General features: G+C 39.3%; 1 protein-coding gene across 1 annotated transcript in view; it reads left to right on the forward strand.

Moving 5' to 3' along the window:
• Positions 1-201: 201 nt before the first annotated feature.
• The window catches only part of mamdc2a (MAM domain containing 2a), a 51,674-nt gene continuing 26,653 nt past the window's right edge, over positions 202-25,222 (forward strand). Inside the window, exons 1-5 of the mRNA XM_033618759.2 lie at positions 202-377; positions 539-664; positions 18,753-19,003; positions 23,250-23,334; positions 23,464-23,583. Of these exons, the coding sequence (XP_033474650.1) occupies positions 350-377; positions 539-664; positions 18,753-19,003; positions 23,250-23,334; positions 23,464-23,583 (610 nt within the window). The 5' untranslated portion in view covers positions 202-349. The remainder of the gene's footprint in view (positions 378-538; positions 665-18,752; positions 19,004-23,249; positions 23,335-23,463; positions 23,584-25,222) is intronic.

The following is a 25,222-nucleotide window of genomic DNA, read 5'->3' on the forward strand; positions in this document are numbered from 1 at the left end:
ACTTTCATGACTCTGATTTAAGCCCTACCAAGTGGTGATTGAGGGGGAACTGCACAAAGGCCCTGGGGCGTGTGTGTCCGGCCCTGGCTCATCAGTGTGCCCGAGCACAGCAGCAGAGGGAGGCGGAGAGGCACCGCGACCTGGACCGCTGCTTCTGCTTCCCCGCCTCCAGCACATCCATTCATCCAGCCGGATAAACACTCCATCTCTCCTGCTGACACTGTTACAACATGTGAAAGACAACCCGTGAAAGTTTCGACGAGCAGTTGGCGCTGTAGGTCTTTGGGGGAATTTAACGGGATACTTTCGATATACTACAGAGGGAGCTCCCAAACTCACCGCGGATAAGATGAGCAGCGTCTGCCTCACTCTCCACGGTAAATCCAACTTATCAGGGAGGAAATGCAGAAAGTTGCACCGGAATTCTTCTGACTTGAGTCTTGTTAGCTCTATTTAGTTCCTCAGAAGTCTAACAAACGTGTTTTGAAAGTTCAGTTAAACTCAGCGGCATGGATGCTTGTCTTCTCTCCTCTCTCAGTGCTGCTGTTGTGCGGATTGCTCCGGGCACAGCAGCTACTGCTGCCCGGCTCCTGCAACTTTGAGCTGGGCACCTGCGGCTACATATCAGACCCAGAGTACGGCAGCTGGAGCATGAATGAAGAAGGTACAGTGTTATCATCGACTCTGCTTATTGACACAAATTAATACTTCACTGTCACTCATACTACATAAATATAAATGGAAACAAACATGATGAAATCCACCTATGTGGACGTGTATGGTCCTTAAATGACTCTGGTACACAACCGGGTGACATATATTGTGTAATTAGGCCCAGGTTAACACAATGTGGTGCCCTAGGGTCACCACACTCTGAGTGCCCCCCTGCTCCCACTTTACAAGTAAAACAAAGTTACATAAATCTATACAGCTGAAATATCAATGAATCAATCAATCAATCAATCAATCAATCACTCAGTCATTTATGTGCCACATAAAATCAATCTAGGTATAGTAAAATGCCCGTCGCCACAAGGGGTGGTTGTATGTTTTTTTTTTTTTACCCCTTCTGTGAAAGCCTTATGGAGCTATTTAGAGAGAGAGAGAGAGAGAGAGAGAGAGAGAGACAGAGAGAGAAAGAACTGAACACCATAAACAGTTGTTTTGCATCCCTCTGCTGATTTTGACAGGCCCTCTTCATAAATATTTATGCTCTGCAAGTGCTACGTTCTTATGTGAGTGCTCTGATTAATTATTGTATTCTTTGATTTTGAAACAGAAACCATGCTGTTGTTAATTGACCTTTGCATGGTAATATCAATGAATTTTATGATATTTTATGATTTATATATAGCTCACAGTGCCAGACCTATCACATTCAGTGCCCTAGGCAATCTTCCCCGGACGACCCCTCCCCCATCCCTTATGATAATCATTATAATTATTATCTTTAATATCCATTGTATTTATCATTAATAAGAACATGAGCTAAGAGAAGTGCTGATAAATCAACATTAATACACAACCTAGCTAACAAACAATAAAAAGAAATAACAAACAATAAGAGAATATGTCTGCAGCTATTCACAGGCTAAATTACCACAACATTAAAAGATTTGGCTAGTTAGACAGTGGCCACTGCGAGACCAGGTAGAGCTGGTCTGAGCCACATACAATAATGTACACTGAATTATAACTTTTAAATGTTTTTATTAATGTTGATAGGCAGTAAAATTAACATGAGGTGGAAAAAGAGTCACCTCAAACCTCGGTAAAAGACATTTTAATGATCTTTTCTCATGTGTATCAACCTGTGACCGCACATCAGGGCCATAACTGACTGTAAGGGCGCTCTCTGCTCTTTATTTTTTTATGGTAATTTGCAGATTTTGGCTCAAGCCTCAAAGCTTAAAGTTTAAGAAAGTTCTTTCATGTCATATTTTATGTCATGTCATATGTCATATGCATAACAAATCCTGTGACACAGACATTGGCAATTAAAATCTTTGTTCTTTGTACTCTGACAATGGATCATCCCCACCACAAATGAGCTCACTTTTTTAATAAATGTAAAAATATTGCTCACAAAAGTAGTGGTTAGTTTCAGTCAATGACATCACCTCCCTCTCATCCTCATTAACCCTTTGAAATGAGAGGACAGTATAATGAGCAGAGAGCAGAGTTCACACTGTTTGTTTGGGAGGAAAAAGGCAAAAATAAAATTAATAAATGAATAATAATAATAAATCAATCCACATATTTATATACAGAGCCACTTTTAAGGGCAGATGGTGTTGGCTTTATATTTCAGGAGCTTCAAGTTAGTTGGCTACACTTTAAGAATGTGTTTTGCTTGTAACTTTCTTGAACATATACTTGTTTTGCAGTGGATTAGTTTTAGTCCTTTTTTGGTTAATTAAAAATGTTGCATTCAACAAGTCATATCAGGACATGGACACGTGCAATAATGTCTTTACTGTAATGAGAAATGCAATTGTGTGGCAGCTTTCATGATGCATAAACTTAGTTCTCACTGTAGAGACCTGCTGACAGGACCAACTTTGTGAGATTTGCTGAAATTAAACATGTGGGCTATATTCCAAATGATCGCAATGTAGAAAATCTCTTTGAAACAGCTCACAAGTGTCTACAAAACACAGGAGACTACTTGCAGTAAGATTCTAGGACCACGTTGGAAGATTAAAATATCAAAAAGATCCCCACTCTGTTGGAGCCATTCACAAATACGGTGATAAAAACACATTTAGCTTTGGCTGCATGATGGCTGCAGGTATTTAATAGACTGACCAGAGGACTTTATACAGTCTAAAAACCTGACACATGATAGGAAACTGTGGAATATTGCTCTAAAGTAGGGATGCACGATAATATTGGCACGTCATCAGTATCATCCGATATTGGCTTTAAAATGAACTATCAAAATCGGCCAACATGATTTTTCTTATTTTGCACAACACTGAAAAGCAATTCATGTCTCCATCTGCTGGTGGGCCATCACGATAAGAGTAGGCATGCATAATATGTTAATTCCACTGCAGAAGAGACTTGATGATCACTAATATTAGGTGGGAAAAAAGTGGATATATTGATATTGATATCAGTAATCAGCCAAATAAGTTGTTACATATTGGCATATTGGATATTGGCAAAAAATCCAATATCATACATCGCGACTCTGTAGCACTGCTAGTGGTCTAAGACTCTGCATGGTACCTTTAAAGAGGCAAAACTATGCAGTACATTACATAAAAAAGCAGAGATTAGGATAAAGATAAAGAACATTTTGTGTTTATCTTCTCTTAGATTATTTTTATTCTCTAAACATTATTCGAAAGAATGTTTACACCTGGTATTCAAATGCGTCTTTGGTTGAGCCAACCACAAGTAGACAGCTCTATGTCTGTCTGTTCACACCTGGCAGTAGAATATGTCTTCATGCATGCATAATGTGCAAATAAACATGTAGTCGACATCATTTAATTCATCACCATTAAGAGACTACTGCTGCAGGAGTGTGAGCTCTGTGCCTTGGACAGTTGAGTTGAGAATCTGCCCACACACACATTGACATGGCATCACACAGCTGACTGTTAGTGTGTTAAACCTGTTAATGAAGGTTACCAAGTTTAATAACAGTCTGGCCAACTCTGTGTCGCTGTGGGTTCTTGGAGCTGGGACACCGCTGGTTAATTGACGATTATCAAAAAAGCAGCCACTGAGTAACTTAGCACCCCGAGCTATCAGTTGGTTTTAATTAAAAGAGAGAGTCATTTAGTTTTGAGGCTAGAGAGGTGCTCTGTGTGTGTGTGTGTGTGTGTGTGTGTGTGTGTGTGTGTGGTTTTGAGTCAGTTAAGACTCACTGAGATGGGTTATAAAACATGACCAGGGTTTTCCCTTCATAAAACAGCTCTTTGAGGATTTCCTGTCTGTAGACACAGTGCCATCACGTCATGTCTCCCACTGGACTCTTTTGTAGTAAAAGCTTAGTTCTGTTGGGTGACACCAGCTCTGTTCCTCATTTTCATCTCTTGCAACCCCCCATGTTCTGTCATTGCTCACTATAGATGTAGTGTCATTAAACTTGTGTTGCATAACGGTGTCACATGGTGGCTGGGAGATGTATTTATGCCAAGTGAGAGAGGCCTTAAAGATGCCCTCCAGACGTGATATAGTTTTTTCCACTAAAAAGTTCAATTACCTCGTTAAAATTCTCAAAACCACATCCTCTCCCCGTCCCTCAGTGAAAACTCCAGAATGTTTAAGTATACAAATATGTTTGATTTTGAAAAGTTTACCTACTGGACACAAGGTGTATTCTGTGTTACTGAAATGTGTACAGGGTGTAAAGTACACTGTAGTATACAGTATACAATATACTGTACTGTGCTTGCACTGGAGGTTTCAAGTTCCCACATCACACTTGTGATGGGACTGGACTTGGGGAAAGTGTTGTGAACATTAGCTGCACTGGTCAGGGATTTTAATCATGTCCCCAGTATGCATATGGTTCATTTTTCACCCCCTCCGCAGACATAATTACAGCCATGATGACCTCCTGTTTTGCTGTGAATGGGCTGGTTCTCCTGTAATGTAAATTCCATCTGGAGTGATTTCTTTGTATTTTACAATAGATATCTGAGCCTTATTTTTTTTGTAAGTACAGTGAAATTTGACTTTGGTTAAATTTGACAGAAGTCAAAATGTTTCACTATATATAAGCCTGTTTGGGACCCAGTATAAGGACAGAAAAAAAGTCATCAGGAGTAGGGCTGGCTTAAAATAATCAATTCATCTGATTCAAATCGATCTTCATTTGAATGACGCAATATCGATACCTAAAATTTAAGATCGATCTTTTAATATACGCTTTTTCTCACGGATGGAAAAAGGGAATATTAAAGATCATCTTGGATCGATCTTGGACTTTAGGCGTGAAGCTTTAATCCCGTTCATCTTGCCGGTAGTAAACGGGCTGAATTATTAACGACCGTTGTCTTGAGAAGCTACGACGTTAGCACTTCACTTATCTGTAACTGTTAGCTTACTGTTTTTATGTTTTGGTGTAATTTATTATCATGCTGCAGCAGCCTCTCCTCCTGCTGTCTGCACGTTGGAGCTGCTGCATCACTTTTATGCACAAACAGACACACAAACACGGAGAGATGCCGCAGTGAAGACGGAGAAGTGAAGATAACTTGAGCTGATGATATTTCAGTCTGCTCTGTTCACAGTCTCTCATCCACCGCTGATAACATCATGTTATAAACAAGCATAGAGTGCTTTCCAGTGTCTAGCAAATTGTTACTATCAAGCTGAATCTTGCGTATCTTAAAACTTAGCAACGGTAATGTTACATGCAGGCAGTGACTCTCCTCAGCAGCAGAGAGGACAGGAAGATGGATGCTGACATGTCTGTGCTCTTCATTCTTTATAAACTTCACTCAGTATTGTGATGTCAAGAACAGGATTTAATTTATTGACATTTTAGATTTATTTTTTTATTTTTTAACATCACTGTTGCTGCCCTAGAAACAACATTTAGTTTTAAGATTATTTATAAAGTTTTATTCTTTTAATAATGAATTGTACACATTTACACTATCAGCTCTCTGAGACTGTCTTTCACATTCTAGCAAAAATTGATATTAGAACTGACATATCCCGAGTCAAATCGAATTGAATTGAATCGAATCGAATCGAATCCAAGGACCAATTCAGGACCTTGTGCTCCAGGAAAGCCTAAGTTTTAACACATTCATTCCCTCATCAGTACCCCTGGGCTTCTGTACCTTTACTACTTCCTCTGTCTGCATGACATGTTGGGTGTGTTCTGTGGGTTAGATGCCCTGCAGCACGACTACTGTCAGTTGCATTTATATACAAATTGTCCAGTATTTAGAGAGAAAGACAAACAGGCTGCAATATTATCCTTACAGACAATGTGCATCATCAGTGTTTGTCGACTAAAAGTGCTTGTTTTTGCCACTGACAGGCACAGATTTTTGTTCAAAGTGTCTGACATTTGTGCCTGGCTGTTCCTCACCTTTAAAAAAGACATCTGTAAAACCACTAATTACAAATGATGATATAACTACTAATCTTGCAAAGGCTGGACCAGAGAAGGACGTTGACCACAACCTCTAACCAGACAGCTGAGTTCCTCTGCTGTCTCACTGTGTGCCTTCCAACCTGTTATGTCACTTTTACTGCTTATTTTTACAGTCAAGCGTTCTTAGTGAAATGCGTTTCTTACTATTGGAGTATTGTGCTTATGAGCAATTAGACATATGTTTGTCAGACTTGCATTTTAGCAGTGCCTAATGTGTAATAATATCACGGAAATGTAAACTGCCACTGGATGTTTATTCCAACCTTTTTGAGTTCATTTGAAAGAGAAAGTGGCTGTAGTTGTATGGGTACCACACTCATAATGTCATTGGATGTGTGTGTGTGTGTATGTGTGTGTGTGTGTGGATAAACTACTGTTTTTTTAAGTTTTATGTCCTTAAAAGCAGCTCTTTATTTATGATACAAAACAACTACTGTAAACCTTAAGGTGTGGACAGGGCCTTTATTTACCTCAGCTTCTCCATGTTTACCTTCTGTCTTCACTTGGCGATAATGGCCATTTTCCACAACATTAGCCTAATTCATCAGTAACAACAGAGTAGTGTCCTCACCACTCTGCTGCTCTCACCTGGGGAAAAAATCAATACGGCATAGTATCACAATATTTTTGCATGGCAATATTGTATCAATACACAGATGCCTAGTATTGATTTTTTTTTAGCAGTTCAATCCCCGGCTCCTCATGTCTGCAGGCCGAAGTATAAAGAGCAAGATACTGAACCCCAAATTGCTCCCGATGGCTGGAACTTAAAAAGAAACACTGAGTAGCACGTGGCACCTTGTATGGTAGTCTCAGCCACCTGTGTGTGAATGTGTGTGTGTGACTGTGTGAATGTGACTCGTAGTGTAAAAAGTGCTTTAAGTGGTCAAATGACTAGAAAGGCATTATACAAGTGCAGGTCCATTTACCATCCATCCGTGCTGTGAAAATGGACGCGTTTACAATGTTAGTCATTATAGTAGTAGTGCTTTTTTATTGTTTTATCAGACCTATATTGATGAGAAGTCTTCATTTGTCTTATTTAACACTTACTTACATTATAGTGAATACCAGCTTTAAGTTTTTTTGCAAATGAATGCATTTAAAACCTCATAATTAATAGCAGTGCAGTTATGTTTAGTACTGCAAGTGTATCCATCAATAAGACTCCAGTAAGTTGCAGTGTGGTGGCACCAAGACTCTTTAAATGGGTCAAACACACTGGAATTCCAAACCAAAATATTGCAGGGTAGCTGTGTGCACAGGCACAGCTGCCAGGCTGGAATCAGGTGGGCTCTGCCCTACTTTTGGGTTTTTGGGTTAGGACACTAAAGTGATGTGATCCAAATAGTTAAAAACTGGATAGGCACAGTGAAACTGGAGACGGAGTGCAAATTTATGAAAGGAAAATTTGGGAATTTGGTGCTGGGTGAGAAGTGAGTCTGTAGGCTGTTTGTGCTTACTTACACATACATGTTTGGATACATTTTGAACACAGCTGTGTCAGCGCTAGACAAAGGTCTGGAAACACACATTATGATCCTGCTCTATGGGAAAAATGCTTATTTTTATTTCTTTAAATAAATCAGAATCATATTGGGCAGCACTGTCCCCAGGATGCAGTGATGGTGCTCTTGCAAAATAGTGTCGTGGGGGGAACTTGTTTTGATGGAATGTTTACACGTGGGAGGTGAGCACTGTTGTTAAAGTGGCCAATTCTCTGCAAAGGAAAACGCCACAGAAACAGTAACAGATGTATGTCAACCATGTGATTCAACTTAAAGTGATAAATAAGACAAAAATCATTTGATAATCAAAGCCCCAGAGGTGAAGTCTGACTATACTTGAGCTATGGAGGAACTCACTGGACCCATTAAAACCCCAGATGATTAACTGGCTGTTTGTGGCTCTAGTATAACATTATTGCAACTATATCAAAGACGATCCTGCTAAGTGAAAAAAATAAAAAAATTTGGTGAAGTCAGTGTCATTGGCACATGCTGTCGCCGGGGTAAAAAGATGTGGCAAATCAACTCCAACTGGCTGTCAGAAAAATGATCAACATCGCTCATAAGAGTCCTGCTAGAGGGAGTCTAGGCTTTTCCAAGGTGTGTTCACAAGTTTTTTTATTTGTTGTAAATCTTTACAATAACTCACCGAACTAACAAAGCAGACATGCTTTATTGCAAGATCCAAATCTTAGTTTAGGCAGGACACTATTTCAAGCTCAGCTCACATCCCAGCTAAATCAGCTGATCTCAAGCAGCCCAGTCAACTGATGGATCAGCTGATTGATGGAAGGGAGTTAGCTGATAGATCTATGCAACCAGTTGGCAAATCTCATTCAGGGCACCCCATTTAAACTGCTCTGGCCTGCCTACTGTTGCTGCTTTCTCTGCAAGCTGCTTTGCAACCTGCCTCCACCCCAGCTCTGCCTTTTCATATTGTGTCTTACTTATCAGTTTCTGTTTGTCATTGAAGCTTGCTCTGTTCTGTTCCCAGGGGGTCTTTGCTGCTGCTTTTCCTGCCGTAGGCTTTCCATGTAGGCACATGGAAGGGTAGGGAGGTTAGCTGTCTCCGCCTTATTCGGCTTTCACACAGAGCACGATTTTTGCTGCGCCCACCGCAGGTTAGGGCGCAGAGCAAGCAGAGAGCAAGGTGCGCAGGCGCGCATCGCGCACATATTTGGCGCAAGTTGCTAAACGACCGAAAAGTATTCCGGTTCTGGTCTGGCGCCCTTTTCCGGTCTGACGCCCCGGATTTCATCATGTATCTGTCCCTGCTTCAACGAAAAGCCCTGACTTTAGTTCTTCTGAGGAGGAGGAGGAGGCGAGCAGCAGCAGCAAGAAAGGTATGGGTCCATGAAATCCTCATGGCAAGACAGGAGTTGGGGGAGTACAGGCTCGTTCAGGAGCTACAGCTCCATGATGACCGCTTCCAGGTCTACTTCAGGCACAGAGGGACACAGCCATAATTATTTTCTCCTCCATCTTGCTGTTGATCTGAATTTTTCCACCAATTTTTTTTTCACACTCCACCACATTCTCTGCTATTGGATGCGCCGAGGTGTCGTCACAGCGCGTTGCGGTCAAATTAAAAACATTTCAATTCGAGCGCAGGCTGGTGGCGAGCGCCCTTTTGTGCGCCGTTCAGCTCGGCGGCAGAGCGGTGCACTCTTGCGCCGCGGTAGCACATACACAATGAATGGGTTTGTCGGCGGAGGGCTGCGCTTTGTGCGCTCTGTGTGAAACGGGCTTTAGGCTTTCCTCGTCTGCGTGTGGAAGGGCAGAGAGCTGTGCTCTCTCCGCCTTAGGCTTTCCACATAGGTCTAGGAAAGGCAGAGAGGCCCCAGAGCAGAGCCATACTGCCAAAGATCATACTGCTAATGAAAATACAGTTTCTCTAAATAAAGTGGTCCTGACTGAACTTGCCATTTTCAGCCTGTAGGTTTTTAGCTCAGGAGTTGAATATAGAAGCAGTGATGTGCAGATAGTGGAAGAAGAGGGAGAATGCTGGCCTTAATAGCTACCTAATGGCAGATTTTTAGCCACAGTCTAAATGTGTCTTAATCAATACAGCTATACAGTACTGAACAATCAGGAAATGAACATGCACCTGCAATCAAATCTATCCAATCTAACCATAAACATATTTTGTTGTTTGTTACCCTTTTATCAAAATATTATGGCTTAACTCTCACCATATGTTGACTTTCCATTAAATTATAGCATTGCACATTATTCAGTAATCTCATTACATTATTGCCTTAACTGCATTTTTTTAAAAACTGTTACAGCATTTTCTTTGTAATGTTAAGACTTTTTCTTGAAATATTGCAATTTTACTTTTAAAATCTCAACTTAATTCTCATAACATCATAACCTCTTCTTGTTACAGTACTTGGGACTTTAAGCCTACACCCATTTAGGGGTAAAATTACAGTGTTGTCATCATAGTATTATCAGTGTGCCTGTGCACTGGGATAGCCGTGGCTGGAGATATTATGCTTTGGGGTTATCGAATCCATCCATCCATATGGCTGTCCAACCGTAGGTCCGATTCTTGTGAATGCAATATCTCAGGGACGCCTTGAGGGAATTCCTTAAAATTAGGCACAAACGTTCATTTGGACTCAACAATAAACTGCATAGATTCTGGTGGTCAAAGGTCACTGTGACCTTGTATGCATCTCATTCTAGTAAACACGATATCTCAAGAACACCTTGAGGGAATTTCTTCAATTTTAAAACAAACATCCACCTGGATTCAGCGAGGCACTGATTAGAATTTGTTGGACAAATGTCAAAGGTCACTGTGACCTGGCAAAACATGTTTTTGGCCATAATTCAGACATTTCATATGGTAATTATGACAAAATTCCACACAAATGTTTAATAGGATAGGAAAATGTTGAAGTGATGATATTTTGTATCCAACAGGTCAAAGGTCAGCTTCACTGTGACATCATATTTTCTAGCCTGTATTCAAAGCCATAACTCAGGAACAGAAGTCAGTCAAGTCAAGTCAGGATTTATTTCTAGAGCACATTTAAAATGACGGCAGTCGACCAAAGTGCTGCACATAGGTGGATACAGAGTTAAAACAACATCAATAATAAAAATAGAACAGATGTAGAAAACAATGATAAGAAAACAGAGCAAACAGTGCAAACATTAAAATAGCAGGGGGAGACAGAAGGGGAGACATTTGATCAGATTGTGAATTGGTGACAAAAATCTTGGGTGTCCAACTTGAAACTATGCTGATTGTACAGATCTTTTGTGCTGCCAGGGGGAAGACGTGTGTGAAGCATCCATGTTTTAGTATTTGTAACTTCTTTGCAGCAACGTCCATATTTGAAACATTGTCAGCTGTCATGACTTTATATGAGTCCGGACAGACACGGATGTAAACTGTAACTGCAACTTGAATGACATGGAGGCATACAACCATGAGGTGGTGGACTTAATAGTTTGTTGTAATCATTTTATCATTTTCTCGAATTAGAGAAATTAAGTCTTTTTTATGAGTTCTGAATTGTGATAATGAGGCAGTTAAAGTTGGCCTGACTTGAAACCTCATGTGTAATTACACTGAGTTAATAGTAAAAGATGAGTCAATTAAATACAATTATGTAATTTTACAGCGTGAGATGTGCTGCATTTTCATCTCCCACATTATAAAAGTGTGTCACCACATTCCCCGTGCCAAGCCAGACATTCCGATCAACTCCCTCTTTTGTCTTGTTTTCCACCGGCTGCTTCATTGTGTGTGTCAAGCCGCAGAGTGTCCCAAAGCAGCTCCCTCTGTTTATGATAATCTGTCAGCACAGTTTATGTTCCCACTGTTAAGATAAGTGGCAGTACTGTAAATTGTGTGAGCCATATCTCTTCCAGCCAAGCCTTTAGCTCGCAGTGTGTTCTCACTAGTAAGCTGCACAGTCCCTGTGAGCTCTGCCCCACACAGAAGCTTCAGCAGAGACCCAGCGTGGTGTGTACTAAACCACTAACCAGGCTGAGATGGAATGAGCTCCAACCACTGGCCCGGCCTTGGATATTCTGATGGACTACACCCGCTGTGGCAATAAATAGGCTCATAAAAGACAAGACGGGACCATGGTGCTGTTTTCTGTTTGGTTGCCATGGCAATGTGGGCTTGCGCTGAGGAGGCTGCACCGAAAAAAGAACCCAGGGCAGAGTTTGTGGTTAGAACCAGGATGGATATCCTAGGTGATTATATTCACTAAACAGAGACATCAGAGACAGACTTCAGGCTGTGCAGGAACATGATAAACAATGAAGACAGGGATGGATAGAGCGAGGTGGAGAACTGTTAGGACCTCACTGCTGCCCCACAGACCACTAGCAAAAATACTCCTCATCTCTTTCTCTCTGGACTGTTAAAAGCGTCTGCTGGCCAGCTCCTGACTCCTCTCCTCTCCTCCCCTCCTCCTCCTCCTAATCCTCATCTGATGTTTGCAGGATCCGTTTATTCTCCTCCCAGTCACAACTGAACCAAAGTTTCATTTGCAAGAACAAAGAGCCACATTGTGTTCATGCAGTGAATGATACTGACGCTGGAACTGTAGTACACAATGCCCAGTTAGCAGTGCAGCCTGAGGGGTTGATATTGCTGATATTATCTGTTTATAACAGTTATAGGCCCTATTAGTGTCTGTGTACATATCAGCTGACTGTGGTGTATACTGGGCAGAGACACTGAATAATATAGTGTTCATTAATATAAACCTTTCTCACATATATTTGAAACTTTTGCTCAAACAGGCAATTTCTACACGTCGTCGAACCTGAGATTTCTGATTTACTTACAACACTAATCACACAATATGTCATTACTGATAATATCAACGTTAGTGTTGGCCTCAAAAATCCACAATTCACAAGTACTATAATTACAATATTTTAGTCATGATACAATATTATTGCGATTTAAAATGTGTTTCAATATGCTCAGTATTGCAATAAAAAAATATTGTGATTTACTACTTGTTTTCAATTGCAAATAATGTTGCCAAAGGAAAACGTTGTCAACAATTGTTTTATCTAACAAGATAAAGTTTTCAGTTTGTTCATCTGACATCTGACGTATCTAGCAGACTGAAAAAGTAAATTAAAATGCCTCTGGACAAAACTGGATAGACCTATATCCAATCAGAGCAATGAAAGACATGATGCTGAGCAGTGGATAACTTTAAATGATCAATCAATGTGTCATTACATGAGTGTTGCTGTTTCTGCTCTCAGAACTTGACAACAGATGTTCAACGAAGAAGTTCCACATCTTGGTTGTTTTAAAATATCCCCCAGTGGCACTCCTCTTTGCTAAGCTAGGTTTATACTTGCCATAGTGTCCCCAGTACAAGTTGTGTGAGCCAAAAAAGACATCATCCCATATTTTGTGTAAAGCACAAAGGCTCTGCAAGTTGTCAGCAAGCTGTAACCTCCAGGGCTGCAAAATGTAGCCAGTGCGGAAGTGACAAAAAATGGCAGTGCCTCTAATGGCCACTTGAGGCTGGCTCTAAGAGCAAGTCGAACCCCATAGACCCCATGTTAAAATGCACATTCATGACAACTGAACAGGGGTTGAACATTTTTATAACTCACCTGTTCATATTTTATTAAGGCTCAAAGTTACACATAATTAAGGGCATGGTTACTCTGAGTGACAGGCTGTTTGCCAGTAGAGTCCTCAGCTTTTCAGTCGGACCACCCTTCGCTCCTTCGCAGCACCAGCCTCTCGTCCAAATATGGTCACGTCTGGCTCCAAAAAACCAAGATGGTGATGGCCAAAATGCTGGACTCCCAGCTTCAAAATAGGAGTCCCCAACCAATGGGTGACGTCTCGGTAGCTACATCCATTATTTTATCTAGTCTTTGGTTGTCAGTCATCATTTGAAACCCACCCCATGTCAGATGAGTAGTTGTGATTGGCCTGAAGCAGGCCATGTTGGCTAAAAATCCATCTGAACGCATTTCAGACTCTTTGCTAGAGCAAATAAAACATGAGCTGACAGATTGGTGTGGTTCCCAGGCTATGTGCCTTCACCAAAAGTGAAAATACCACAGGTGTGCTGTGGATGTGCTGTGGATGTCTCTGAATCACCAGAGATTGCACTGGTCCTCATCTTGTATATGGGGCATTCTACCGATTGTGTGCAAAGCGCTGTCCCTTAACAAAACAAACAACAAAAATAATAAGAATATTCAGACATAGATATTTACAAAGATTATGTTATGACCTATTTAAACCCAGGACATTAAATGAAAAAGTGATGAAATAAAAAAATGAAAAAGCTAAATATATACACAATCACCATTTATAGGGTGCTTTCTGTTGGGAAGTAGCTGTCCCTAATCCTGACCTCTAAAATTCAATTGATGTAAATATCACTTAAAACATTTTTCATATTTTTTTCAAAAGTGTAATTTAAAACATCTTTATGATTAAGTTTAAACAGAAGTTGAAAGATTTAGATGTATTGTGGGATTAATTTTTGGTCTACTCTATTCTATTCTGCTCTGCTTTGCTCTGCTCTACTCTACTATACTCTGCTCTATTCTATAATCTGCTCTACTCTACTCTACTCTGGTCTACTCTATAATTTATTCTTCTCTACCCTACTCTGCTCTACTCTATACTCTACTCTTCTCTACTCTATTCTGCTCTGCTCTACTCTGCTCTACTCTGCTCTACTTTGCTCTATTCTACTATACTCTGGTCCACTACACTCTTCTATGCTCTGCTCTATTCTGCTCCACTCTACTCTACTCTACTCTACTCTGCTCTGCCCTCTCAAAAAATAAATTGTTTTATTGACCACAAAACATTTGTCTTTGAATTTGTAATTCCCACCATAAGGCATACATTTGAGGAAATATGATGCAACATTAAAAACGGTATAATGGTCACTACCGAAAAACAGGACAGTCACTACTGAAACAGGACAGTCACTACCGAAACACTGGGTGTTTTGTAAAAAATAAAGTATATTGAGTTATCAACTAAAGTATTATGATGCTAAAGGGTTACATTTATGTTCTGTTTCATCAATTATTAACTCTGAAATCAATCTGATCAGCATTATGCATTTTAGAAAGAAAGACTGCATTTAGATTTTGAAGAATTCTATAATTTGAACTTTGAAATTTGTTAAAATATTAATTTTTATAGATTTAATTGTGAAAACCTTCAGTCAAAATTTGTAAAAATTAAAATCTTTAAACAAGGGAAGGAACAAGCATAACAGGTTGATATATATTTTTTTGTATAATATAATACTATATGTTTTGGTAGTGACAAATTTTGGGAGAGGAAAAACATTCCAAAACAGTCTGAAAATACAATATAAAATTTACAGTCATTTTACTAGATATGTGACCTTTACATATGGTACAATATATATAGGGACAAAGTTTTGGAAATAAAACATACAAAATTTCAAAATATTTCCAGCCCAACTTTGCACACATTCTGTAGAATGCCCCATATAATGTGTGTAGAATATTAATTACATTAACATATTAAAGAAGGATATTGTTATCCACTGAAATAGCTTGACCTTATTTGCTGAAATATGGTGATGCTAGCAGAGAAATATCCCCCTGTTCCCTAAAATGCCTAGATCTGTGACCAACCTTCACTTTGTCATAAGCAACAAATGCACTGGCAAAATAATTATATTGACATCACTTTAAGGTTACATGTGGTTATACTCTGTCTTTCAAGTATTGTGTGTTTATCTACAGCCGGATATATCTTCTTCCTCTGTGTCAAAGAGCTCCGTTCTTGTTAAAAACACATCAGTGAGACACATTGTTGCACTGGGTGACGTGTTCTGTCATTATCATGAACACACACACACTATAGTTTAATTTGACTCAGTATCACATATACTGTCCTGCTGCACCAAATACTAGAGCACCAAATGTGGATTTGTCCAGCACTGAAAACAGTTCCCAACAAATGCATTATTTCCTCTTGTTTGATTTGATAAAAACTACTGTGACCAGCTGTTTTAGGAAATTACTGAGCCTTTTTTAAAATGAAACTATATATTTGTGAGGTGTTTTTAAAGATTTACATTTTCAGTAGGACCAAATGAGTTTAGAGCTGAGAGCCACAGACAGGAAGACAGAAAGTACTGAGGGACTGACCTACATAATGTTTTCTGAGATTTGTTAAGACTGAAAGTTTTAGGTGTTTAACTATAAATCATAAAGAGTTTATATTTTTTCTAAAAATTTCCAAATGCACTCTGACATTTAGAAGCAAATGTTCCAGACAGCTCTTGGTTTCCAGCCCTGTCTCCTAGATATTGCATTCATATAGTACTACATCCCCCCCAATTACACTGACAAACCAATTACATGCTGAAAAATTATTATGTCTGCCTGGAATATGTTCACTGTTAACATTTTTTTGAGTGAAAAAAGTGCTTCATCCTGACTCCTGTCTGTGGTTAGGATTAGGCAATGAGCACTTTGTCTGCAGACATTTCTATATTAAACCAGAGCACAGTCTTTCCCTTACCTTAACAAAGTGCTGTGTGTCTAAATATAACCATAAAAAAGTGAAATAAGGCAGTAGTCTCTACAAGCAGATATTATGATGCAAGACTGATATGTTGGCAGAAAAAAAACGTATGTAAAAAAATATGTCATCAGTTAACATTTTACTGACCCATACTATATCAACACTTTTGCAACTTGTCAGATATGTTAATTAGCAACATCTCATTATGTTAACAGAAAAAGTACTTTGGCCAGCACTACAGTTCCTTCAAAATGCAGTTACACATTTTGAAAAATAAAGTCCTGTCTCAATGAGACGCCTGGTCTGGTTGCAAAGTAGTTTATTTTTTAATAGAAGTCCTTCAGGTGTATAAAACTGGGTTGTTGGCTACCTCAAATTATGTGTCCATTTATATTCCTTTAGTCTGTAAGGGTGCACCGATCAAAAGAATCATAAAAATTCATAAAAATGAATGAGTTGTGAGTATTGTTTTAATAGGATAAAGTGGTGTTGTGTCGGTATGCCTGGTGCCCTAATCGTAACTCTCTCTGTTGGAGCTAGATCAAATGAATGTTTCATAATTAATGTATTATTCAAAGCCTATTAAACAAGTAATGTTCATACTGGTTTAGAGCAATTTGATTGTATTTCCCAATCTTTGCTGAGCAAAGGTTTTGTGTGAAAGGAATTAAAGGCCTGTCCCATATTGATGCCTGTCCCAAATAAAAGCCTGTTGAGTTCAGTGATTTAAGCAAATAATAGACCGGGCTGTTAATTGAAGTTTTACGGTATGCTGCCTCTGAGCAATCTGCTTAACCCCAGTAGTGGTATTGCTTACCAGTGTTATGGTGACAACACACAGCTTTACTTTCAATTAAACCTAATAATCTCAATAACCTCGACACCCTAAGGAGGTCAGTCAGTTTTTTTAGGCCCCCTCGTTAGCAAAACTAAGACTGTCTCTACAACTCTTGGTATCCTGTTTGACCAACGTTTGAACTTCAAATCTCATATTACTTAACTCATTCAGTTGTGTTTTTTCCAGTTGAGAAATACTGCAAAAATCAAACCAATGCTATCATCAAAAAACTTCTTACTATTGCAACTCCCTCTTAACTGGTATTATGCAGTCCTCCTCTGTTGCTTGACTTCAGATTGTACATAATACAACAGCAAGGTTGATAACAAAAACTAGTTGTCGGTCCCACACCACCCCAATTCTTGCCTCCCTTCGTTGGCTTCCAGTTAGACATAGAATTGATTTAAAAATTGTACTAATTACTTACAAGGCCTTGCAGGCCTGGCCCCTGCATATATAATAAACCAATCGGCTATTAGATCATCTGATTAAGGCCTCCTGAATGTTCCCTGTTCCTGTTTTAAATCCAGAGGTGAGCATGCCTTTGCACATGTTGCTCCCAAACTCTGGGACAGCCTTCCCCATGTCATCAGAAGTGCTGAATCTGTGTTTTGCTTTAAGCTGCACATGAAAACTCATCTCTATAGACTGGCCTTTTTTATAAATTCTCTCTGTATGCAATTAGTTCTGCGAATTTTGGTCATGTAATGCTTGTGTAAATATTATCCACATGTATATGTATATGTGTGTATGTGTGAATATACGTGTATTTGAACTTTTATGTGTGGATCTTATCTAAATGTGAAACACTTTGTAACTGTATGTTTTAAAAAGTGCTATATGAATAAAATTATTATTATGATTTCCGTGATAGATTACATAACTCATGCTACTTTCAAAGGCTACACAATTTTTAAGCATGGCTGCATAGTTTGTAGAATGGTTATCTTTATATAAAGCATGTGTGATTTGCAGTAAATTGACTGCGACATGCAAAGTCAGTTGCATGTCTCTTTAAGATCTTGCAGCCTTACACCGTCTTCTCTGTCTACATGTGCACATGTGGGACGGTCTGCCCTGTCCTATCTGCTCCTCCGCTGTTAGAGCAAATCACTGTTCTAAGACTTCTCCTGCTAGTAAGATTCCTGATGAACTTCATTTGACCAAATAAGGGATCACAGATACAACTGTAGATCCCCCTGCCCCCCCCCTCCCCGCCCAGATTTAGAACTGATGGCATTTAAAACAGTTCTCCATAAACACTGTTTATATCTACTAAATTGCCTCTGTGCTCTCTCAGACCTGACTGAATTGTTAAAAGACTCTCAGCAGTGACATGAAGAGAAGATGGAAACTATTTTCCTGGTGTCAGTCATTACTAATTTGCTTCAGAAAATACATCAATGTCTCTCTATAGTTCATAATAAGGCCTGCAAGTAATACAGAGATCCTAACCTATGCACATCTCTAATGTATAGTATTTGACAACCTTTCCATCTTTTATCCTCTCTGCTCCAGCACTGCCTGCCTCCCTTCATGTCTTTCGATTCTTCCTGTACTAGCTTCTACTGATAATGACCTGATTGACAACAAAACATAGCAAAATTATCTACAAAATACCTTTAGTTATATTTTAATAATGAAAAAGATCATTTTTCTAAAAGCTGCAGTCAGTAAAATATTTACTTGTTCTGCACATGAATGTGACATGTCTTCATGCTGTTGTCGTAGGGCATTTGATAACAGTGGACTCAGCCTCCTTACGAGACCAGGAGCAGGCGGTTCTCATCAGTCCAGTTCTGGACCAGCAGGAATGGAGCTGTGTGAGGCTTGTGTACCAGATCACTGGACGGAGTTCCCTGCAGCTCCACCTCAGACCTGATGGTGATAACTTTGACTACTGCCTCTGGAATGCCAACAAAGCCTCTGACAGCTGGCTCATTGCTAGTGTGGACCTACCCAACACCACGATCCCCTACCAGGTAAGATTGATTGAAAAGACCATAACCATAGTGATCCCTGTTAGGCTGAAGTTTGCTCAGTTCTGAACATCAGATGTAGTTTTTCTTGCTGAAGATCTTGGAAAGTGGTACAGAGTCAGTATCAGTATTAGTATCAGTAGTCAGTATTTATAGGTCTCATAAATGTGTGGCTGTCAAATTACTACGACAGGGTAACTGCAGCCAGTTTAATAATCCTGATTAGTTAATAATCTGTTTCCACAAGAGGAACTTTTCCAATAACTCAAAAACTTGACCTGTGTGTGACCACAGGAACCTGGGTCTTAATTCAGTAGTGCTTTCTGATGGCCCAGGAACTCTCTTGGTGGAGTCTGCAGTACTGAATGTCTGTGATTGGTCCTAAAATACCCAGGCTGTTTTAACTTACAGTACAGCTTCATTCCCACAGTGATCTGCTGTGAAATGAATGACCCTCACACACGGTTGCTACTTTGGATGTAGTTGTTCTGGGGTTTTCAGTCTCCACTTTTTCATGCCTGCTTTTTTATCAATTCATCACATCCATTCAAAGATCAGTTGTGCCGTGGTAAATACAAAGAACAACTTCATGACTGTGTTGTTGTTGTTTCCCTGTGTGTGACAATTATGTCTCGGAAACAATCAGGGTGGAGGGCACACATTCAGAAACTTTTACAGGTGCTGGTTAAAAAAAATCTAACTAAGGCAAGAACCAGACAAGAGATCTGTACACTGAATTAAAAGCTCCCAGTAATTTTAATTGTGCAACATTTCAGTCTAACAATATTATATTCCTTATAATATTCCTTATTATATTCCTTTTCTGGAGCATGCTATAGTATATTTTTTAACATATTCTTTTGACATGTTTTTCAGTTTTTTTCAACTTTTTATGTCTCCATGCTAGTAATAGCCATGGCTGGAGGCATTGTGTTTTCAGTCTGACTGTCCATCTATACCCACGTATTGGGTATCCTTGTGAACATGTCTCAAGATATTGAGATATGAGGGAATTTCTTTAAATTAGTCACAAATGTCCTCTTTGACCCAACGATGAACTGACTAGTTTTTGGTGGTCATAGGTCAAAGGTCAAGGTTACTGTGACCTTGTCTGTCTCATTCTTGTGAACATCTTCTGATCTCAAGATCGCTGTGAGGGAATTTCTTCAAATTTGGCACAAACATTCACTTGGATTCGAGGGTGAGCTGATTAGATTTTGGTAGTCAAGGGTCAAAGGTCAGGGTCACTGTGACCTTGCACTCATCTCATTCTTGTGAACACAATATCTCAAGAACACCGTGAGGGAATTCCTTGGCACAAATGTTCACCTGGACTTAACAATGCACTGATTGGATTTTGGTGGTCAAAGGTCAAGGTCAGCATGACCAATAATCGACAAACAGTGGCCGACAATCCTGCAGAGTATACCTTTAAGAAAATCTCATTGATAGCTTCATATTTTACTGAAAAATGTCATATAACTAACTGCAGTTAACATTTACTTAGATTGTAGTCCTGTTAAGCATGTGTGATTTCTTTATTCCCAACATTATCTGTCAATGCATGGAAAAACTGCTTTTATGCAAGATATCATAAACCCATAGCAATATGATCACAAACAGAAATGTCTACATTAGATTCTGATGCAGTTAATCACCAAGTGGCTGCCAATGCATTGTGTCTGCAGAGGACACGTTCACCTCGTTGAAATGAGTCTGCAGGTTTTGCTGATGATTTGTAAAAAGCAGTATAGTACACAGCCCACAGCTGGCAGTTGATAAATGATACTTTGTGCACAAGGGCAGGTGCGTTCCATTTCATCCTCAGCTCCACCCCTACCCACTTTCCCTCTGCTCTCCAAGTGGCCTCTGTGCCACGTATGCTGTTAAGTAATTCCAAGGGCTGAGGGTAAGGGAATGAGAAGAAATGGACCTATTAATAAAACACACTGGCTTCCTGTAAGTGGCCTGTGGATAATTTGGGAGAGGCTGTCTGACTGTTTCAGAGGTTAAATGAACAGTTAGTTAAGCTACTTTTATTTTAATGGACTATAAATCGTTCAGAAACAGACTAGAGTAAACATCCCCTCCTGCTTTGTTTAGCAGTGTTATTATGGTGTTAATATTTGTAATTTAATATTTTTAATTGTTTGTTCATGTATGCCTGTATGTACAGGGTGTGGTGTATATGTGTTTAATGCTCTGTGCTGTCCTGTAAAGCTGATTGTGTTCTTTTAAAATGACACGTTATAAATAAGATTTTGCTTGCTATTCTAAATTTAAAGAAAGCTGACCCTCCTTAAATACAGAGTGAGTTTGAGGCCAAAGGCCCACAAGTTCTCTAAAAGAGGCAATGATGTCATCTAAGCCTCCCACAGCAGCTTCCTTATTGTCAACCAGAGCATTAGCCTCCTCCATGCAGTCCTCCTTAGAGAGAACATCTTAAAGTGAATGTACAGAACCTGAAGAAGACTAAATGATACAACATGGTAGGTTGAAGCTCTGTAATGGAGACTGAGAGGTTGTTCCACATGCCATGCCGAGTTATGAGGGGAAACAGAGCTACATGTTGGTACTTAAAGTAATGGCAAACATTTAAAGGAGGACTATCTTAAATCACTGAAGTATGGCTGCAGAGCAGTGTTTATAGCTTGAGGATTAGTACTGCATTATTGGCAAATGTGCTCTGAAGCACTGACTGGAAGGGTTTGTGGGCTGATATGAACTCATTTACAATTTGTAGGTTCATCAGTCCACCTCCAATATATGACCCGATGTGTTAAATCTGACAGAGAGGTAATGTGGAATGTGACTAACTACATTTACAAAAGTACTGAACTTAATAGAACACAAATTATGTACTCACCACAAAGAAAATGTGGTTTTCTCACATGCCTCCATGGTGAAGGGAGAATCCAAAAAAGGTGAACATTCTTTGTGAATTAAAGTCATAGAAAACCACGTTTAATAACAGCAAATCTATACAGAAATATCAATTTATGAACTCTCACACAGCTCATGCAGTATAATCCAAGTTTATCCAGTCTCACTTCCACCTACGAATAACATGCCCTGTTGTTACCTGAACACATGGGTGCGCTTGAGCTTCACTTGTTCAGACTTTACACACATTTCTTGGCTATGCATAATACTGTTTGTACTGACAAACAGACTTTACACCCTATGACGTCACAGATTTGAATTTTAGCGTTTTTGGCGTCAGAAAAGAGTTGTTCATTTTTACTCATATTTTTGGACTGTCTTAGACAGTGTAGTTCCCCTTTAAATTGTAATGTTTTTGTGAAAATGCATGTGTTTGGGAAGTACAAGCATAATCTGGATAAATGAGACATGGATTATACTGCGATGTTTTGATATAGTTTTGCTGTTGTTAAACAAGGTCCCTGTTTATTTCAATTCTAAAAGAATGTTTGCCTCTTTATGCCTCTGCACCTGCAACAGATATGGCAGAGGCATTACATTTTCGGATTGTCTGTCCGTTGGTCCCATTCTTGTGAATGCAATGTCTCAAGAACACCTTCAAGCAGGGAATTTTTTCAAATTTTGCACAAATGTCTAAACGGACTAAAGGATGAAGTGAATATAATCCGGTAGTCAAAGGTCGAGGTCACTGTGAGCTTGCATCCATTTTATTCTTGTGAATATGATATCTCACAAAAGCCATGAGAGAATTTATTCGAATTTGGCACAAATGTCTTCTTTGACTAATGAATGAACTGGTCAGAACTTGTTGGTCAAGGGTCAAAGGTCATCGTGACCTTACAAAACATGTTTTTGGTCATAGCTCAAAAGTTCATATGCTAGTTATGACAAAATTTCACACAGATGTAATAGGATAAAATGAAGTGAAGACATAGTTAGATGCAACACAATTCTCTCAGAAAAGATTATGTCTCGATGCAAAAATGTGTGTGTGTGAATAGGCAAAGCCCCACCCTCATAGAAACACAGAGAGGAGAGAAGATGTACAACCATAAAAGACAGCAAGACACAGTAAAGGCTTTCACACTAAATCAGGGTAAATATCAGTAACCGTAATCTTTTTTTAATTGCATTGTAGCCTTCTGACTCAGAATCAAATTGAATGTGAGGTGCCAAAAGATTCCCAATCCTAACGTGATGTAGATCAAATCTTGATATAAAAGCCACATGATGTGAAGCAGTGTTGGTGTGACATGATCCATGAATCCATCCCAGTTTGTCATTAAGTCTCTGTTTTGCTCCACAGGTGTTGCTGGAGGGTCGACCTGAGCGTGGCTCTGGGAACAGCGTGGCCATCTTTGAAATCCACATTGTTCCTGGTTACTGTATAGGTCAGTGTCTTATGTCAAGAGACAAGTTTCATCCTTCATGTGTCATCTGATATTAAACTGTATTTATTCATACACAATATGTAAGGCTGAGTAAGGAATAATGGTTGTATTTGCTGTTCCTATTACCAGAGTGTAATTTTGAGGAGCACCACCTGTGTGGCTATAGTAACAGCTGGAACCCAAATGTCAACTGGTACGTTGGGGGGAGTGTGGCAAGAGAGTCTAACCACACCAACAGTAACCAGAGAGGTATATATATGAGATATATGCACACACACACACACACACACACACACACACACACACACACACGCACAGAGTACATACATACATTCACAGCTGCGCATGTGCATGTTTATTGCACCAGCAGCTCATTTTAACAGTTGGATCTGTTAGTCAAAGACTTGGTTGTTGTCCACAGTCAAAAGCAAGTTTATTTTTCTGTTTTTAAAAGACATTCAAAAAACAATTAAATTCTTGATTTACACTGAGTTACATACACATTCAGTTATACACATTCTATATATATAGTAACATTACATAACTAACCTGCATTTCAACAGCAGCCCAGTTTTATTGCAGAAAAATCAACAGTCATCAAAATGTCTTTTCAATGCATTACTGCACCCCATTCCATCCTCCTCTGTCTGTTTCTATGATCAGTATGTTTCAAACTCTTCAAACACATACTTTTGCCAAAATTTGGCTAAATATACAGCTTCCTTTTGTCACCAATGTGGTTAGCTGTTTACGTCTACAGCTTCCAACTGGTTATTATTGTGCAGTGTGCAGGACAGTCCTGAGGTCTGACTGCTGCAGACACACTGTTCATTTTGCTTAGGATGGGAGCAAACGTGGGAGCAATTTTGACATCATATTTTTAGGCCTGTGGCTGCAGCATAACAGTACACCACTGTGGCTTGATGTCTGAGAGAGCCAGAGGAGATTCCCCTGAATTTTACATTTTTATTATAAGATAAGAACAAATCATGTGACAGTTCCAAGCTATCACAAAGTAGATGAGTGGAATTTTTACAGATCACTGTCCGTATGAACATCCTCCATTATTAAACAAAACAAAACAAAACAAAAAGTTGTCCATCTCCACAACTATGAAGTCTGCATGGACTTTCGACTTCATGTCAAATATCCCTTCCTTGTTTCTGTCACATACAAATATTATTAGTTGCACTGTTAAATAGGTTCTGTTTCTGTCTGCTGGCAGCAAGACTGAAAGCCTCACACTTTGAAGTTCTTTGTTTTCACTCTTTCGTAACATTTTTGTCTCCTGGTGGGGATCATGCGTTTATTTGTGTGTGTGTAAGTGTGTATCTGTCTGCCTGGAGCTAATCTCCACTACTACTGGACCAATCAGCCTAATATTTTGTGTGCACATTTATGACTGAAATATCAAGGTGATACACAACTGTTAAAAAAAAACTGTTTTATTGACTGTTTTTTATCATCTTTGTCTGCTGACCCCTCACTCCTCTTAATAGGCCAGTAGAGGCCTCGGGTCCTTAACCAAATCACGTTGCAAAAGCACAGAGCAAAATACATTTCAGATAGGAATCAGAAAAAACAAGAAGCCTTACTGTCTGTTCAGGCCACATTTAGGCTAAAAAACTGACAACCAAAAAGTTTGGTCATACTTTGAACCCAAGCATCTGCAGAGAAATTCCATACCCGATATGTTATAATATACTTTAAGCTAGACACGATATGAGATAAGAAAAAGCCCAGCTTTCCACTGGATTTTGGATTATTGCAGAAAATATGTTGTTTGGCAAACAAAAAGTTTATGATACTTACACATGTTGTTCAGCAAGATAATCTTCATACATGAACGATGGACGAATGATAATTTAAGCTTAAATGAAGTAATAAA

Source organism: Epinephelus lanceolatus, chromosome 9 (genome assembly GCF_041903045.1).
Source record: "Epinephelus lanceolatus isolate andai-2023 chromosome 9, ASM4190304v1, whole genome shotgun sequence".
Classification (NCBI taxonomy): domain Eukaryota; kingdom Metazoa; phylum Chordata; class Actinopteri; order Perciformes; family Serranidae; genus Epinephelus; species Epinephelus lanceolatus.